The 17,463-nt window shown below is 40.0% G+C and overlaps 3 protein-coding genes across 4 annotated transcripts; all 3 read left to right on the forward strand.

Annotated features, from left to right (window-relative positions):
* Nucleotides 1-896: 896 nt before the first annotated feature.
* On the forward strand, nt 897-5,782 carry dpagt1 (dolichyl-phosphate (UDP-N-acetylglucosamine) N-acetylglucosaminephosphotransferase 1 (GlcNAc-1-P transferase)). Its single transcript, XM_031320003.2, has 9 exons — nt 897-1,368; nt 1,502-1,622; nt 1,709-1,922; nt 2,306-2,452; nt 2,763-2,847; nt 2,965-3,153; nt 3,265-3,352; nt 4,408-4,563; nt 4,665-5,782. The coding sequence occupies exons 1-9, from the start codon at nt 1,202-1,204 to the stop codon at nt 4,728-4,730; spliced, it is 1,233 nt and encodes a 410-aa protein (XP_031175863.1). The 5' UTR covers nt 897-1,201; the 3' UTR covers nt 4,731-5,782.
* Nucleotides 5,783-6,264: 482 nt separating this feature from the next.
* Nucleotides 6,265-10,484, forward strand: LOC116064896 (histone H4 transcription factor). Its single transcript, XM_031320264.2, has 9 exons — nt 6,265-6,768; nt 7,005-7,231; nt 7,493-7,604; nt 7,777-7,929; nt 8,025-8,102; nt 8,768-8,888; nt 8,993-9,131; nt 9,228-9,352; nt 9,447-10,484. The coding sequence occupies exons 1-9, from the start codon at nt 6,606-6,608 to the stop codon at nt 9,799-9,801; spliced, it is 1,473 nt and encodes a 490-aa protein (XP_031176124.1). The 5' UTR covers nt 6,265-6,605; the 3' UTR covers nt 9,802-10,484.
* Nucleotides 10,485-12,486: 2,002 nt separating this feature from the next.
* si:ch211-117m20.4 (sushi, von Willebrand factor type A, EGF and pentraxin domain-containing protein 1) lies at nt 12,487-14,577 on the forward strand. 2 transcript variants are annotated; one of them, XM_031320265.2, is made up of 4 exons: nt 12,487-12,862; nt 13,109-13,273; nt 13,379-13,546; nt 13,638-14,577. In XM_031320265.2, exons 1-4 carry the CDS (start codon nt 12,760-12,762, stop codon nt 13,874-13,876), a joined length of 675 nt encoding a protein of 224 aa, XP_031176125.1. In that variant the 5' UTR covers nt 12,487-12,759; the 3' UTR covers nt 13,877-14,577. The 2 variants fall into 2 exon arrangements, with proteins under 2 accessions (XP_031176125.1, XP_031176126.1); XM_031320266.2 differs by having other exon boundaries at nt 12,488-12,856.
* Nucleotides 14,578-17,463: the final 2,886 nt, after the last annotated feature.

Genomic DNA, 17,463 nt, shown 5'->3' on the forward strand with positions numbered 1-17,463 from the left:
GCAAACTTGTTTACCTGACTAGTACTAGTTACTTTGCAGATTAAGCTTTTACATACAAAACAGATGGTGCGCTTAAATACAGTATGCATTGATATAGATTGAACAGTAGCTCCACTTCAACAGCTACAACAATAATTTGCTATATGTACACATTAATGCATCAGAATAACCCAAACATATAATATATGATGATGTTAAAGGGGTGGTTCTTCTAATTGAATAGTTCAGCATTTTTATTGCTATTTTACTTACAGTAAGTCATGGATCTGAATACTTCTTTCACCACTAATCTGTATTTGGGCATGTTACATCAAGTCAGAAGTCCCTCGTCCCACTGACACAGTCACATGTCCTGTAATTTAAGGAGACTGGTAGTATTTAATTGTGGGTGTTTTTTTAATCTTTTATTCACATGGTAAATTGCCTTCTAAACATCTGCATAATCCCTTTTGTTGTTGATGTTTTGTTTTTCTTTTTAGATTGTAGCTCATCTTCCCATGCCAAAAGGCTGGTTGGATGAATGTAAAATATAAGCTGGCATTTTCTGAAAAGAAAGAAAGAAAGAAAGAAAGAAAGAAAGAAGGATCGACTCTTAACATTATTTATTAACATTATATTTTTGACCACAGGTGGCAGAAGTTCACCATACCAATGACATATCAACCAAAGAAGAAAATGTCACTTCCGTGTCAACACAGTAGCAGGAAGCTGTTAAAGCTACATGTTTGTTTACATGTATGTCGTACAGAGAGAACGGTCTTAAAAGCAAAGGGAATACACTGCTATTTTGAGAAAAGACAACAAATTAAGTAGTCACCAAAGCGTTCCCTTTAATTCAATGATCTTATCATGCTAATAATAATAACCGACGACATTTTTTATAATATTTTATTTTGAAGAGGTAAAGCGGAACCACCACCTCCTCGAAACTGAACACTTAATGGTTAAACTGATATCAGACGTGGAGTTTAGAGGCAGTGAGCAGATTAGCATTAATAACACGTAATAAAATATGGTATGGATTACCATTACGACTTATGGAGTTATTTTTCTTTGACACCGGAAGCACGAAGATTTATTTTGTTTTAAAATAACGATATGACATGTTTTTACCTCAGTGAGGACAGCCAAAACTCGTTCATCGATCGCCTGAAGGGGCAACGTCTGATTAGCTAGCTCTGTGAGAAACGGACTCACCGAAATGCCTGGAAACATGTCACCAGTACCCGTCCTACCGTTGGTGATAAACTGTTTAATGTCTGCACTCGGCTGTATGGCCACATTGAAACTCATTCCTGCTTTCAAAGACCATTTCATCTCCGCCAGATTGTACGGAATGGATCTAAACAAAACATCCAAAAAGGAAGTGTAAGTTATGTTCTTATCTATCCTATAATTTGGTAATATTTTAGGTAAAATGAGTTTTGTTTGGAAATCCAATTTGCTGTTTTCCTGCCCTAATTCTCGCTTTGTTTCTCTTCCTGGTCACCCCTCGTTGCAGCCCAGAGTCCCAAGGAGTCATCAGTGGGACAGTCTTCCTCATCATCCTCTTCTGCTTTATCCCAGTGCCTTTCCTTAGCTGCTTTGTAGGAGATCAGTGCATGGGCTTCCCACACGATGAGGTGGGTCGATTGATGTATAGTAAGCCTGTATTTTTCTCTGAAATCTCAAACTCAACTCTGTTCTCTGTGTTGTTGTTTTTGGTCAGTTTGTACAGGTGATTGGTGCACTTCTGGCTATTTGTTGCATGATCTTCCTGGGCTTTGCTGATGATGTGCTGAACTTGCGGTGGAGACACAAGCTCCTGCTTCCCACCATGGCTTCCCTGCCACTGCTCATGGTCTATTTTACCAACTTCGGCAACACAGTCATTGTGGTGCCCAAGCCCTTCAGAGCCCTGCTTGGACTGCATTTGGATATGGGTAAGATGTGCGGTTGTTTGCGGCATTGTCCGGGTAGAAGGAGGCTAAGCAATGCCCAGATGTTTTTTCTAACCCAGTCACATCTTCCAGCTCACAAGAGGTTGCATGATGTTTCCAGGCCAGATGGGATATATAACCCCGCGAGCATGATCTTTGTCTGGGGTACTAATTATCAACTGGGAGTCACTGAAAATGAGTGCAGTTAAAATATGAATATTCCTTGAAAACATAAAGCAGTTGTCTTTACCTATTTATCTACCTACCTATTAGCTTTTCTGCCCGTTATTCTGACGGACATACGTAAACATTTGAGGAAACATTATAATTGTTATCTGGATACTTTGTGTCATTCTGTAAATAATATAATTTATGATCTTCTGCAGGTATTCTTTACTACGTCTACATGGGAATGCTTGCAGTATTCTGCACAAATGCCATCAACATCCTAGCAGGCATCAACGGCATCGAGTCAGGTCAAGCCCTGTTTATCTCCGGCTCCATTATTGTCTTCAACCTGCTGGAGCTCAGTGGTGTGTGGTTGTTTCCTTTTTCATCATCAGCACTACAGATCACCCTCTACACTGCAAGTCATAAGTGTATTGTATTGTATTATGTATACATTGATTTTACTTGAAAATCCCTGAAACAAGTGAAAATAGTTTGGGGAAAAGTATGAACATATCACACTAGGAATTTGTCACCCTTTTCAGACTGAATGTGATACTGCATGAGTTATAAATGTGGATATGTTACAGTGCACCTATTTCCTGTTGCATAACAATCAAAATTCTGAACATGTTTCATCTGACATTTGTTTTGTTGTGTTATCTAATTTATCAGGAGATTACCGTGATGACCATGTTTTCTCCCTCTACTTCATGATACCATTCTTCTTCACCACATTAGCACTTTTTTACCACAACTGGTAAGTTTAACCTATAACCCAAGGCTGTTTCATGAAACATGTTTGAAAATCCGGAGGGATATACTGTATATGTTTGTGCCGTTATATTCTGCCAACTTTCAACCTATTTTGTCACAGGTACCCTTCATCGGTGTTTGTGGGAGACACTTTCTGCTACTTTGCTGGTATGACCTTCGCTGTAGTCGGCATCCTGGGACACTTCAGCAAAACAATGCTGCTGTTCTTCATTCCTCAAGTAGTTAACTTTGTCTACTCCTTGCCTCAGCTTTTTCATATCATCCCCTGTCCCAGACACCGGCTCCCCAGGTAACAACTTTTAAATTTGTTTGTGATATCTTTTCCTTCATCATTCATACTGATATATATACTCAGTCTTAATATCTGACTTTCTTCCTTTGGTCTTTCTCCCAATTAAAGGCTGAATCCAGACACAGGCAAACTGGGAATGAGCTACTCTAAATTCAAAAGAAAGGACCTCTCTAAATTAGGACACCTTATTCTGAAGGTAAAGCTCTTGCTGTTGTGTATTTTCTGTTTTTACTGATCGCTTAACCATTTTGTCAAAAGAAAACCAAAAACTGTCCGACCAACAGTGAAAATCAAAAGATATTCAATTAAAAATTATTTAAAACGGAGAAAAGCACAAATCTGCTTTTTTACTTGCTAATGTAATGCAATGGCATTAAATCGTATAGACAAACAACCATATAAGTCCATATTTTATAAATTTAGATAATCCATTTTTTGTTTTATTGGACTTTACGCCACTGTTTCGTAGTTGTTAGTCTGTTAAATGCTCAATAAAATAAAATGCTTTTTATTCAATTTGTATTTTTGCTAAATCCATAAACATTAACAAATGGGAAGAGATTATATTCATGGTATGGGGAAAAATAGTATAAGTCCAATGACCATTGCAGTTTGTGGAACAACATTATAAGTTCTGTGAAGCGCATACAGTAAGCAAACAAATGGAGCAGATAACATTAAAATAATAATAATAATTAATTGCAAAAAGTCACATAAAGTACCACCCTATCACCCTTTCCGTATACAAAGTAGCTGTCAGAGGAGGACGTCAAAGTCATCTTGTTTTTTATTATTATGGATTTATATGGTTTTTAGTCGCATAGCCTCATTTGGTTTTTGATTTAAACATGTTTGCTCATGTAGTGTATCATACCTACAGTCCAGTATCATGTACCCTCAATACACGAAAGCAAGCGGGTATGAGTGTGCCTGATGGGGGAGATGCAGTAAAGTCTTAAACAACAACGCTGGCAGACTAGTTGGTATCACAGATCCGTCTCTGACCTGATTAAACTTGAATGTAATTTGTCAGATAATCACACAGAATTGGCAATTTTTTTTTTACTTCATTATTTTATTTTACTATTTGAATTGCTGAAAAAAGTGGCGATGTGGGCAGCGATTCAGAGATCTTAAAAAAAAGGACTGTAAGTATTGGTGTAGTGGGGTAAACGCACGTGAGGTAGACCAGTGCCAGACTTTCTGCTGTGTTTATTGGTTAATAACAATAATGTCATTTGTCCTCAACAGGTGGCAGAGTTATTAAAGCTGCTAGAGGTGCAAAGAGGCCAGGAGGGAGATGATGATTTTATTGAGTGCAACAACATGACCTTAATTAATCTGGCACTGAAATTACTTGGTCCCACCCATGAGAGAAACCTGACAGTCATCATGCTCATCATACAGGTACTGTATAACAAAGCACTTGGTGTATCCAAACTTCCTGGAATCGTCATTGGGAAGTATGTGAAAGTTTCACTGGATGCTCATTTCTGTGTCTCTCCCAGGTGATGGGCAGTGTAATGGCTTTTGGGATCCGTTATCATCTGGTACGTCTATTCTATGACGTCTAGACAGCACACCGGGAAAGAGGAGAGAACGCTGACTGAGAAAATATGATATTGTTTTATGGAACTATTTTAAAGGCTCATGGTTCATCTGCCTTTTTGATAGATTCCATTACCTCACTGTTACTTTTTCTGCCTCAGACTCTACCTGCAGCATAGTGCAAGGTTCAAAGCTATATTTCACTTCGTAGAACATTTTTCACATACAGTGTCTAAGCATGAACTGCAAGGGTCGGACATCAACAGCAGTACTGTGTGTTATTCTCCTAAATTTCAGTAATTACAAGCAGAAAAAGTAACTGGGTCTGAATGATCTTGTGTATCCATCCTGAAAGTATATTTTTGTACTTGTTTTTTTAAAGGAAAGTACAGTAAGAGGAGATGACTTTCGGTCTTCAGGGCAGCCGACATCAATTGCTGACTGCTACTAAAATGCTATTTGATAACAGATTTGTGAAGGTGGAAGTGCTCTAAAAAATATTAAAATATCCACACAGCGGTCCATTGCTTGAATCTGCTGTTGAAGCAAAAATGGCTTTGGGAAAATGTATGTATTCATTTCCCATGACTATCAATCCATGCAACACTATAAAAATATGAATGAATAAGTTAATATATTTTTTGTTTGTTGTTGTTTTTTGTATCTCTGAACAAACACACACAAAATGGTCATTGTGAAGAAAAGCAGTAAAGAGATAAAGAGCCTACAATCAGTCTGAAGACAGGGAATTAGGTGGAGACAGGTAAATAGAGGCAATATTAGAAGAAATAAAGTGAGATTATAGTGTCTGGATTGTTGAAAAAGTTACTCAAGGTCTACAGAAGGTGAAGGGTGTCCCCTCGATATCTTTCATGGTATGGTTGGATAAATGTTAAAAGTTGTATTTTTATGACTGATGTGAATTTTCCCCCCTTGAGGGTTCAGCAGACATCATTGTGAAGTAAACTGGCACTGGACTTTTTTGCTTAGGAATGTAACTAAAAGCTAATCAAAATTGTTTACTGTTGGGACGGAAGCCTCAAAGTGAAAAATAAAAGCTGAGAAAATTCAAATATAAGATTTTGCCATCATTATTGTTTGCACTGGTTTAAGAAGTATTCCCTTTTTTAATTAGAAGCAGCAATACGACAATGTATAAATACCTGGCAACAAGTAAAAGTTCTTCACAATGGTATTATCAGCTACATTTAGGATTTTTTTATTATTATCACCTGACTTTGACATTATCAGATATATTGGTATCAATCCATTAATGCAAAAATGATATGTTGATTAAAAACTATTACACTGCATAGACAGTTTTTTGTTTTGTATGTAAAATCCATAGACTGTTACAGTCAATGGTCAAATCCTAATCTGTAAATTGTAACTATAACAACTAAATAAATGTAGTGGCTTAAAATGTATATTGCCTCTGAAATGTAGCGCAGTGGAAGTATAAAGTAGCATAAAATAAAGATGCCAAGCAAAGTACTTTGAACTTCAAAATGTAACTTAAGTACAGCAGTTCACCCGGAACTACTATAACTATACTATGTTTCAGGGGAGACATTGCGTGTGCGCGCTGCACACAGCCTGCGATTCTTTTGGCTGGCCAAAACAATTCTCATGTTTACATCACGTCAGTCCTTTTAAACAGCACATTATTGTGTTGAAGCTCCTATTCAAGTAAGAATTTGAAGCTCGTGATGTTTTTTCGTTCGTCCAAGTGTTCCAGGATAATGTTTCTAAAAAAGCTCTAGCTAGTAGAGCTGGTAAATGTTTACAGTCAACCAACCGGTGTTAGCTAGCACCCGTAAACGTTAGATGCGACGTTTATAGCTTCAGTCTGGGTAAAAAAAGACTACATTTAACGTCAGCCCATTCCTGACTCGGAAGAGATGCCACCTAACAGACGGATTCACAAGAAAACACTGAAATTGGAGTGTGAATGGAGTTCTTGTCAGGAGTCATTCAGTCGGATAGATAACTTCTGCAAACATGCGGAGGGTCATCTTAGTAATGCTCTCAACATGGCGGAGGAGGACGAAGAAGAAACCGAAGGTGAGGAGGTTTTAGTATTATAGTTCAAAGTATCTCCCTGTGGCTTATTTCATGTTTATTTAGAACTGTAACGTTAGCAAGTTATGTGGAAAGAAAGCATAACGTGACTTTGCTATTGCTTCATTTTACATGCTGTAGTGCTATTAAATAATAGATGATTACAATAAATATTGATGCATTGCTTAACCCCCAAAAGGGTTATGTCTACCAATGCAAACTCAACTTTTTGTGCCAAGGGGAGAGAAACTGTCTTTGGAGAGACTGTGGTTTCTGTTCTGTGGAGGGGCCTGAAGAGTTGCGAAGACATCTGTTCTTTCACTGTTACCATACAAAGCTGAAGCAGATGGGTCAGCAGGTGCTCAATGCCCAGACAGAAATTGGCACCTGCTCCATCGGCTACCAGAACCGCAACGTCATCCCTGAAATCCCAGACAATTTTATCTGCCTTTGGGAGGAATGTGAGGTAAGCTTGGCAAAGGGAGGTGCTGCTGCTGCTCGTTATTGCTATTAGTCATAGCATCATATAACAGTTTGGGAAATTTTGTGTACATTATATCAGAAGCTAAGCAGTTAAGGTACAGTGACTTGACATCCAAGTGCACATAGTCAAGATAAATGGGAAGATGTCTTCCTTTTAAGTGTCCGTGAAGTAGAATTTAAACATTTTCCTCTTGAGCTCTTAATATGTCTGGCTATGTGTTTCTTCTATGCATATTTGTTAAAGCAACCACCATATGAAAACCCAGAGTGGTTCTATCGCCATGTGGAGATGCATAGCCTGAGCATAGATGTACCAGTAGGAGACCATGAATTCCCAATACATTGTGGATGGAAAGGTACGTAATTTAACATGATTTATTTTACAATTATAGTACAGAAATGTCGATGTAACTAAAGATAAAACAACCAATTCATGGTCAAAGAAGTTTAAAAGGCTGAGCACATTTTCTTTTTAGTACTAAGAATGTAGGATTGTTGAGTCCAAGTTGTGAGGCTATCATTCTACAGATTGTGAAGCCACCGCTAAAGGGCGTCCTAAGCTTCGGGAGCACCTGCGCAGCCACACTCAGGAGAAGGTAGTGGCATGTCCAGGCTGTGGGGGGATGTACGCCAGCAACACCAAGTTATTTGACCACATCATACGACAGAGTGCCATGGAAGGTAAAAACCTGTCAGAATTACGACAGGAAACGTAAAAATAATGGTTGCATCAGGTTCAGTAATTCTTGCTTTGTGTGCTTGTATGTGTGCTGTAGGTCAGAGGTTCCAGTGTTCTCACTGTTCCAAACGTTTTGCAACAGAAAGACTACTGAGAGACCACATGAGAACTCACGGTCAGTCTCTCCTTCATCAGTGTTATCAGTTGTTATTCCCATGTGCTGCGGAGTACTTAAATACCACACTGCTCGTTTTACATGTTTGAGCCAAATAACCTTAAAATCTCACACAGTTGGTACTACTAACAACCATTTTGCCTTTTTTTTTTTTTTTTTATAAACACTGGTTTCAGTTCATGCCCATACAAAGTGAAACGAGAGAACTGCTAGATACCATACCAGTAAACATTTGGTCCAAAGTAGTCCTTGACAAGTTGCGTTATTTTTTTCCAAAAAAATTCAAAGTTATTGCCATAAATCCTTACCCACTTTACCTATACACACACTGCCAATTGAGTTTCTGCACCACATTAGTAAGTTGTTAGAAAAGCCTCAAATCTCTGGACCCCTGCATCCTGTGAGCAACTCCCCTTGCTACGAAATCTCTGCGATAGATCTCTGTGTTCTTATAGCAACAGTGTCAAGTTTTAGAATAAATTTATTTCATCAGGATTTCTCAGCCTGACACCAACATAGCTAAAAATAGGCAATCTTTTGACCACATTGACCATGTGATACGCTTTGGTGTGCAAGTGATTGAGGGAATCCTGTTGACAACAGGGTGCATTATTATTAGATGATTTAATCTCATCACTGTTTTTTTCTTTTTCTTGTTGGTACAGTGAGCCACTACAAATGCCCGCTGTGTGACATGACTTGTCCATCACCTTCTTCACTACGCAACCATATTAAGTTCCGCCACAGTAACGAAAAGCCATACAGCTGTGAATACTGTGAATACAGGTATCTATCCTCTGAATCTGCAGCAATGTAAAACGATTAAGATTAGGCTGTTAAAACACACTGGCATTTTTTGAATACTCTCACACTTGATTTTGAATTTGCAGCTGTAAGAATCTAATAGACTTGCGCAAACACCTGGATACCCACAGCAGCGAGCCGGCATTTCACTGCAACGTTCCTGGCTGTGACTTCTCCTCTCGTAACCTCGGCACCATGACGATTCACCACAAAAGAGAGCATGAGGTGAACGGGGGAATCTTTTCAATTATTGTTAATTTGCACGCATATAGAGAGTTTATTATCATTTATAGTTCTCTAATGTTTCCTTTCCGTAATCAGGGGAATTTTGTAGCCCGCTACAAGTGCCATGTGTGCGATCAGTGCTTCACCCGGGGCAACAACTTAACTATTCATCTGCACAAAAAGCACCAATTCAAATGGCCCTCTGGACACCCCAGGTTCAGGTAAGAAACACTGCCAAACCAATCAACCCAGTAATGCTGAATTTGAGATGTGTGGAGTGTTGCAGCCCTGATGGCTTCTTCTTCACTCTGCCAGGTACAAGGAGCACGAGGACGGCTTCTTGCGGCTGCAACTGATTCGTTACGAGAGTGTGGAACTGACAGAGCAGCTAATGAGGGAAAGACAAAGTAGTCAAGCGGAGGAGGATGAGGACAGCGGCCAGATTGAGGAAGAATACCTGGGGGCAGTTCCCTCAGAGTTGCAGGTAGAACTGAGAGGGGTGCTGCTAGAGGAGCAGAGGATTGAGGGTACAACCGCCAGCGCTGAGGGAGGCAGTCAGGAAGAGGGCATGTTGTACGTTCTCACTGGAGGTTTGTCAGAAGCAGCGGAGGACTCCGTCATGCAGCAATTACAGGATCCTGCTCAGCAGCAAGGAATGCACGTAGGTTGACTGCCACAGTCCTGCATAAACGTCGACAGGATATTCTGTAATCAGCTGTGCTGTTTCACAGATGCATGGCACATGCCTGAAAAAAATATGGAATTCCTGAGCCTTTAATGGGGGCTGAAAGCACTTAATAATAAGTTTAAACGTCTAAATGAAAAGATGCGTATTCCATGATGACCAATTCTTGACTATAAGGCTGCATTCACACAAAATCAGGGACACTTGATGTCATTCTTGTTTCAGTGTCAGTTTTTGGGGTTTGATGGGGTGGGAAAGAAGTGGGTTATTTACATGTAATCTGGAGAAAATGTCAGTCTTCTGCCTGGCATCACCACACAGCTAACATATGGTAATGTCTTTGATGAGTTCACCTGGAACTTCCAAACAGCAAGTATGTTAAGGGTGTTTTTCTCTGCCGTTGTTGTTTTTTCACATAGAACTGATAATATGCAGAGGTCCACTGTAACAAGCGCTAACGTCAACTAATTTCACCTACCTTAGCTAACGTTAGGCTCAATGTGAAAAACAACAGCAGAGAGAAACGGACTTACTTGCGGTTTGGGAGTTTCAGGTAAACTTGTGAAAGCCGTTGCCGTAGACGTACGGTAAAGCCAGAGGCTGCGGTCAAGCCATCAGTGTGCATCTGATGCCCTCTGGCCCAAAAATACTTTTTCCCGTAGACTTACATGGCATTAGCCTGGGTAAACCCTGACAAACTTCCGGCAAATTTGAGATTTGCTCTGCAAGTCAGTCTGGCAAAGAGCCCATTCAAACCCATTTCCAATGTCCCCAAAATCAAGGCACCAATCACAACCACTGAGGCGGGCTTTACGCGACGACGATAGCGCAGCGACGGCGAGCAGCTTTTTGTTTACATTCAACATGACGGCTACCGAAGCGCAGCGTCACCCGGATCGTTGGTCTGATTGGTTGGACTATCCAATGCGCCCAGAGGCATTTGAGCGGCGTCCGTTGGTGACACCCCTTTGGAAATGAACTGTCAATGAACCTTTCCCAGACCCACTCTCAGTTACAACTGAGAAGGGTCTGTTGTCAACCAGGCTAACATGGCATAAGAGATGTCAGTAAATCAGTGAATACATTTTTTGAGCGTCACAACCCTGCGAAATGACTCGTTTCACTATCAGAATTTGATCCATTCGGTCCTAAAACATTTGGAAACGCTAGAAGAGCACGATTAAAGAATTTATTCCCTGTTCAAGTTAGCCGGAGTGCTAAACCGGATGTAGCCGGCAGAAGTCTCTAGTGCGCCTCCTCTATGGGCCACACAGTGCGGAAGTAGTGCCGATCATCCAGGTAATTTTAGACGTGGCAGTTGAACTTTTCTGGCTTCATGCACCACTGAGCAACTCTCATAGGAATGAGCGGGGGTCCTGCTTCCAACACTGTATCCAGTTCTCTTTATACATCCATGGGCGCTATTCTGTGTTCTTCGTTGCTGGTAGGCATTCTTCTTCGGCATTTAGCTGGAGACTAGAACACTTGTAGGCGGTTATGCTACCCACATCAGGTCCGAAAGAATTGCATCCCTCGGTACCTCTGGTACCTGCAGTACGTTTTTAGAATTTTGGCATTGACTTGGTACCGAAGAATCGGTTCTTGTGACATCCCTAGTGGGGAACACAATTATAACACAAATGGCCATTTAAGTGACACTCCATACCGCTGCTCAACCCTGCGCTAATTGCCGCAACACCTGATTTGGTGTGAATGCGGCCTAAGCCTATGTTGGGTAATAAACCTTGCTAATGTTGAGCTTGTGGACAACCTGTTTTTCAGTATTTATTATTATTATTTTCAATAAATTCATTGTATCTTATACTGTTACATGTTTAGACATTTGAATACTAATGCTGCACTGCCTGGTGCGTTGTCATTCCTTTTTAGATTGCTCTCCCAAATTCAGAAATATATCAACCACACCCTCCTTTGAAAGGTTAGGCATACTGTATAAGTTACAACAATGGCCTGTAAGCATTATTATTCACCGAAATGTATGGAATGCAGCAAAGAGGGTCACCTTATTAGTTTAGAGTTTGTATTTTCTGACGTTTAAACAACTTGAATAAACTGGTGACACACAATGTTTGCGAAAATCACATTTGAACTAGTTTCTTTGTTGTCTTATTCAGATGTTTTTAAAGTTGCAGAGTAAAATGTTTTCTTCAATGGTGCTAAATATAAAGATAGGAATATGCATTGCTTTAATTTAATTCATGTGATTTTTTTTTTTTTTGCAAGTCAATACATTGATAGGATCCACCATCTGTACTGCCATTATGGCGCCCCCTGCTGAATCTAACTGCTCTACTGCAGCTCTATGATTAAATCGTGCTCTGCTTGACTGGAAATTTTATTGATCTAAAATGTATTGACTGAGCACTTATTAGAAAAACATATATTGGGTTTCTAGGAGGTAGACTATTTGAAGGCATGCTTCTACTTTCACTTCTTTCCTCTATTAGATAAAATCGTATTTTAAGCCCAAAAATGTGTACTCTTTTTGATTCTACTAAAAGGTACGTACATACAATATCAGTGCTTTGATGGCAAATATTCAAACAACAAAATTACTGCTTTTCATAACTCTACCGGCTACACCTGGCAATGTGATCTTCTCATCCACTTTCTGTTTTGATCTTATAAAAAGCTGTGGTAATCAGGTGATTTAAGTGTGTTTTTGCCGCAGCATGACATACAGTACCTAGTGGCATTAGCTGTGTGTAGAAGATTAGGCAGCACACAGAGCTTACTTGTTACTTACCGCTCTCTGCTTCTTCCCTTGCAGTCAGTGAACTCCGCTCTACTGGGACAGCTTCTAATGACTTTATGTCTGTTGAGTTTGCAATGAATGAAAATGTATAGAATGTTGCTGCACGACTTAGACTCAGTTCCCAGATCCATCTGCAGTTTTTCCACAGAAACTGATTGCATCTGAAGATGGGCACGATGAGGTTATATCCACTGCTGTTGCTGTTGTTTGGGTCCTTCCAAAGAGCCATTTCTCAGTTTCCTGGATGGATTGGTGAGGTGGAAGGTAGTGGTAAGACCTCCTATAACGGCAGTATATGTTATTTTTTAATGATGTTCTGTTCTCTAAGACAGGTTAATGGATCCCTGTTTAACAATAATAAGATCTTTCTTACGCTTGGCCTAGAAGCCTAGAAATATTTCCAGTATGAGGTTTGCATGGAAAAACTTTAAGAACCATTATTATTTTATTATATGGATCTTTGGGATTTGTCCAGTTGTAGTGTATTAAAAAGCTAATAAAAATGTTTTACTGTAGGTGAGACAGAATGGATTTCCCAACCAGATTTCATAGAAGACATATATTGGTCCGGGTCAGCGCCCCTTTGTTTAGGAGGTTGTAAGGCACGACACCAGGAGCTGAGGAGAGATCGCTGTGGAGACTCAAGCTGCTGCTGGCTCGGCTACAAGTCCCTGTGCAGAGGTAAGCTGACTGACACACTCTATTGACATTAGATAGGAGTCCCTCTGTCTGATCAACCTGTTATGAAGCTTTATGCCTTTGCATTTCCTTTGCTTTGTATGGCAGTGAACTGTGGGAGGCCCGATGTGGACTATAATGGACAAGTGTATGGTAATGACTGGTGGGTGGGCTCTGTGGTGAGGTACTCCTGTCACCCTGGCTTCATGCTGGTGGGAAACCCTACCAGATCTTGCCAGCCTAATGGCCTCTGGACCCAGAAACCTACCTGTCTCAGTGAGTAAACACTGACCACAATGACACATATGTTATGATCCCTTATGAACTGTTTAGCTCATCGTATGATTTCTCTGTACCTGTGTTTTAGGAATGTGTGCGCGGGGACGCGTTGAAATCAGTGAGAGTGAACTGAATGGGACTTGCAACTCCACCTGCGCATACAAGAGCTACTTTGGCCCACCCAAACAAGGCTGCACTCAGATAGACAACTGTTATAAGAAGGAGACTGGCTGGAAGCGGTTCTTTGCACTGTGTGTCCCTTGCATTTGTGACTGCGCTTTATCATGTGGTGAGAAGCTTCCCCGCCACACTGTCGCGCACAATTGATGAACTGATGTAAAGTGAGCATGTTGCAATGTGTCAGTGAAATTACCTTGACTGTGGTAAAGTATTGCTTTAAACATTAATTTGCTCTCTTTCTTTAAAGAAGTCCATGCAAAGAACACTTTTGACTTTTTATTCTTACATTTACAGGCTAAAACATGGAGAAACAGTTAGACATCAGATTAGTAAGATATATACACAGCTTGTACACCGCAAAGCCACGCTATGTTCTTGCTGCTTCATCCAATTGTGTAGACAAATCACTCTGCCTCGTTGCTCCTCCTCTTAGTCCATCTGTCTTGGAGGAAGATGAAACCTTAATCTGCAGTCATTTCCTTAAACAGACTTTAAGTTGGCATAAGCTGTTGCCACTTATAACAGTTGTATGCATCTCACTTCCCGGTGTTATTCAACCTTTCTGCACTCAAACAATTTTGATTGGCAGAACACTTCCAGGCATATGACATTTCTTTGTATATTGTCTGTGTAGTCTTCAAATTATTTGTTGTATTCATTACTAATACCCCATATATATTTAAAGTTAAAATACATTCACAAAATGTAAACAAATGTTGCATATATTTTTCAAATAGTGCCATCATGTGATTAGTTTTCATTTGTTTGATATTTTGTAAGCCGGTTGCGTTGGAGTTTGTAAAATTTGATGCAAATAATCCGATAAATGACATTGCTCCTGACTGCCACTAGATGTTGCTGCTTTCTTTATTCTCACACATCAGGTCATAACAGTTACCCCCCTTTACACTTTACAGGAACTTTATAGTCAAGAGACAGCCATAAATGCCAAAAATAAAAATCAAGTTTGATCCTCTTTTACATCTTATCCTGAAGAGTTACTGCTGAACACCTCAGCTTGTTCATCACTGTTGGGACCAGGTGCTGAACCTAAGGATGATGTGCTCATTTGCTTTAGGTTTGTAGCAGCCAATTCCTGTGAAAAGGGATACGTTTAAGTTAGAAACTGAAAGACATTTTAGTTAAGAACACAAATTCTGAGAGAAACACAGTTCTCAGTTCTGCTGCTCAGTTGAAATGGTGTTCTTGCATTAATAGCAATTAGAAGATAATGAGAAACTATTATTACACCCTTTTTACTCCAAAAACTAAAGAAGCACTCAAAAATAAACAATAATTATGTAGTTGCACTGCCTGCTCATGAACAGCAAAAGTCACACCAAATGTATTGAAGACAAAGAGTGACTAATATTGTCACAACAATAATATTTTTTAGAATAATCCCACCAGAGGAAATCCTGAAGCAATAAGTGAAAGGACAACCAATTCTCCTGCCTCATTTCAGCTCATTAAGTCAGATATGTTGTTAACTCTGGGGAGGATACTCACCCACATCCAGTTTGCTGTACTCTCCTGAGCTTTCTGATAGGATCTCCCAGTACGTCTGCTCGTGCTCGTTTCCAGCTACTCCATTCACACTCTCCAGCCACAGGCCAAAATCTGGGTCCTCCTTCAAAGTGAACCTGGCCATACACAGAGAAGTCAGGACAGCTATCTAGCAGAAACAGGTAATCACAAGCTTGAATATGTAGGAGAAACAGCCGAGCCACCTTTTAAGAATAAAGGATGTCATGCAGAGAGATTAAAGGGGATAATGGGTGGTCTTACTTGAAGTCCTTCTGTGTTTCCTGCAGTCTCCTCAGAGCGCCCAGCAGCACGCCTCCCTCCACCACAGAGCCGAAATGGGTCTCAGGAGTCATGTTAGAGATGTCATTCTCCACAGACAGTCTGATAGGAAGAGTCACTGGTCCTGCACACCATGTTATATTCAGTTATAGTGACACTTTACATTATACATGTGCACAAAAGTTTGATATTTAAGGTCATGTTTATTATATTTTCTTAAATATTCACCTGCGTCTGTGAGAGCTCCTTGTGTCAACAACAGAAGAAAGCCCACAGAGAGGAGGGCAGTTGTTCTTAGGGCCATCCTGTACGATCGTGTCTCTCAGATATCTACTAACACTTCAGCTCACTACTTATAGTGTGCCTAACCCTCATTTGTGTGCAGAATACCTTTACTCATGCAGTCACCATGTCACTTTGCAAAGACGTCTTTGTTGAGTTTAAATATTCACAGTGACAGACTGATACTAAAACTAACAGGAGTGTTTGCTCTTATCTCACACATGTGGCAACCAGTCACTGTTAATGTGTGCTTCATAAATAGAGAACCAATGTTATCTCTAAAGTGACTTAATGGTCATTTAGTTGATTTATGATCTGCCCTGTGGTTATGTCTTCTCACAGGGTGTGAAGGACAATGCTTGGCTGTTTTTCGATCATTTATGAACGCAAACTCAAGCCTATTCTGCAGAGACTTAAAGAAAGGTCATATCCCCTTTCCTTGAGGCAAATATCACATTATGCAATCAATATTTGGCTTTCTAAGTAGAACAATAGCACCTCACATGTCCCTATAGTCATCTTATCAATCAGTCAAGCTTGAAAATGGCCATGCAACACATTTACTGGAGCCTAAAAACAAAGCATCCATCTTTATTTTGGATACTGACTTGTTTCCATCACACCCAGGCTGAGTTATAGCAAAAAATAACAATGTGCAAATCTGTGATGGTTTACAGTCTTAATCATATAATCTCTAAGATGTGCAATCAGTGTAATGGATTCAGGTTAACATCATGTGTTACGGTGTCTCTGTCTAACAATGGTCCTGCTTACACCTAAAGTAGGCATATATCACAGAGAGATATGGTTTGCTGTGCTGAAATTGCTTATGTGGCGACGGGAGAGCTCGTTTTAAATTGGTCTGATTAAGATGCAGGTGCGATTGGCTGAACATGGGTTTGATTTCCTCTCAGGGGTGATGTAAGGCATGTAGGGCCCGCTTGAACGCGAGTAACCCCGGCTGTTTTACCGAAAATAACCCGGGCACTGCAGCATCAGCACCAGGCAGCTGCGCAGGTGCGGCCTTTAAAGAGACAGCGGGGCCTGAAATCTCACCCAAACCTTCTTCATGTTACACAGACTGTCAACAGCAGTGCATTGACAACGATGGTGCCGAATTGATCATCTGTATCAGTAGCTATTATGTGGCAAGATGAGAAATAGGCTAAAAATATTATATATTATTATTCACAGCGGGGCTTTATCCTAATTTCCTTGGGTTATTCATTTCTTCAGAGACAACAGCCCAAAGTAGCTCCACAATAGAAAATTGAATACTTAAAAGGTTTAAATCGGCATCGGAGGGGCTAATTTATTGAAACAGCCTGTGGCAGCCAACCTGATCTAGGCTACATTTAATTAGCCTAACTTTGAATTGATTCCAGCTTTTAGGTCAGTGTCCCTTTCTTAAATCCCTGTTAAAATGTGTTAAAAGGGGACTTAAAATGTATCATCTATTGTACTGTGCGTATAGTGCCTTTACAAAATAGTCTAGCCTACTACTTTATTTTTACTACTTTCATTTTATTTATTTCTTTTTTCTCTGTGAGATTTATTTCATTCTAAAACATGAGGTTAGGATGAGGATTAGGAGGAAACAATCAAAAGCAAAACGATATTTATTTTCCTCCTGTAGCATCCTACCA

The sequence above is a fragment of the Sander lucioperca genome, chromosome 13, assembly GCF_008315115.2.
Source record: "Sander lucioperca isolate FBNREF2018 chromosome 13, SLUC_FBN_1.2, whole genome shotgun sequence".
NCBI classification, from domain to species: Eukaryota; Metazoa; Chordata; class Actinopteri; order Perciformes; family Percidae; genus Sander; species Sander lucioperca.

What these genes read in the sequence shown, in the direction of transcription:
- LOC116064896 (XM_031320264.2), top strand. Translation starts at nt 6,606, where the DNA reads ATGCCACCTAACAGACGGATTCACAAGAAAACACTGAAATTGGAGTGT. An exon ending in AATACATTGTGGATGGAAAG is followed by an intron (nt 7,605 to 7,776) that starts GTACGTAATTTA and finishes ATCATTCTACAG; the next exon opens with ATTGTGAAGCCACCGCTAAA. An exon ending in ACCACAAAAGAGAGCATGAG is followed by an intron (nt 9,132 to 9,227) that starts GTGAACGGGGGA and finishes TTCCGTAATCAG; the next exon opens with GGGAATTTTGTAGCCCGCTA.
- si:ch211-117m20.4 (XM_031320265.2), top strand. Translation starts at nt 12,760, where the DNA reads ATGGGCACGATGAGGTTATATCCACTGCTGTTGCTGTTGTTTGGGTCC. An exon ending in TGGTGAGGTGGAAGGTAGTG is followed by an intron (nt 12,863 to 13,108) that starts GTAAGACCTCCT and finishes GTTTTACTGTAG; the next exon opens with GTGAGACAGAATGGATTTCC. An exon ending in CTACAAGTCCCTGTGCAGAG is followed by an intron (nt 13,274 to 13,378) that starts GTAAGCTGACTG and finishes TTTGTATGGCAG; the next exon opens with TGAACTGTGGGAGGCCCGAT.
- dpagt1 (XM_031320003.2), top strand. Translation starts at nt 1,202, where the DNA reads ATGCCTGGAAACATGTCACCAGTACCCGTCCTACCGTTGGTGATAAAC. An exon ending in TGGACTGCATTTGGATATGG is followed by an intron (nt 1,923 to 2,305) that starts GTAAGATGTGCG and finishes GATCTTCTGCAG; the next exon opens with GTATTCTTTACTACGTCTAC. An exon ending in CAACCTGCTGGAGCTCAGTG is followed by an intron (nt 2,453 to 2,762) that starts GTGTGTGGTTGT and finishes CTAATTTATCAG; the next exon opens with GAGATTACCGTGATGACCAT.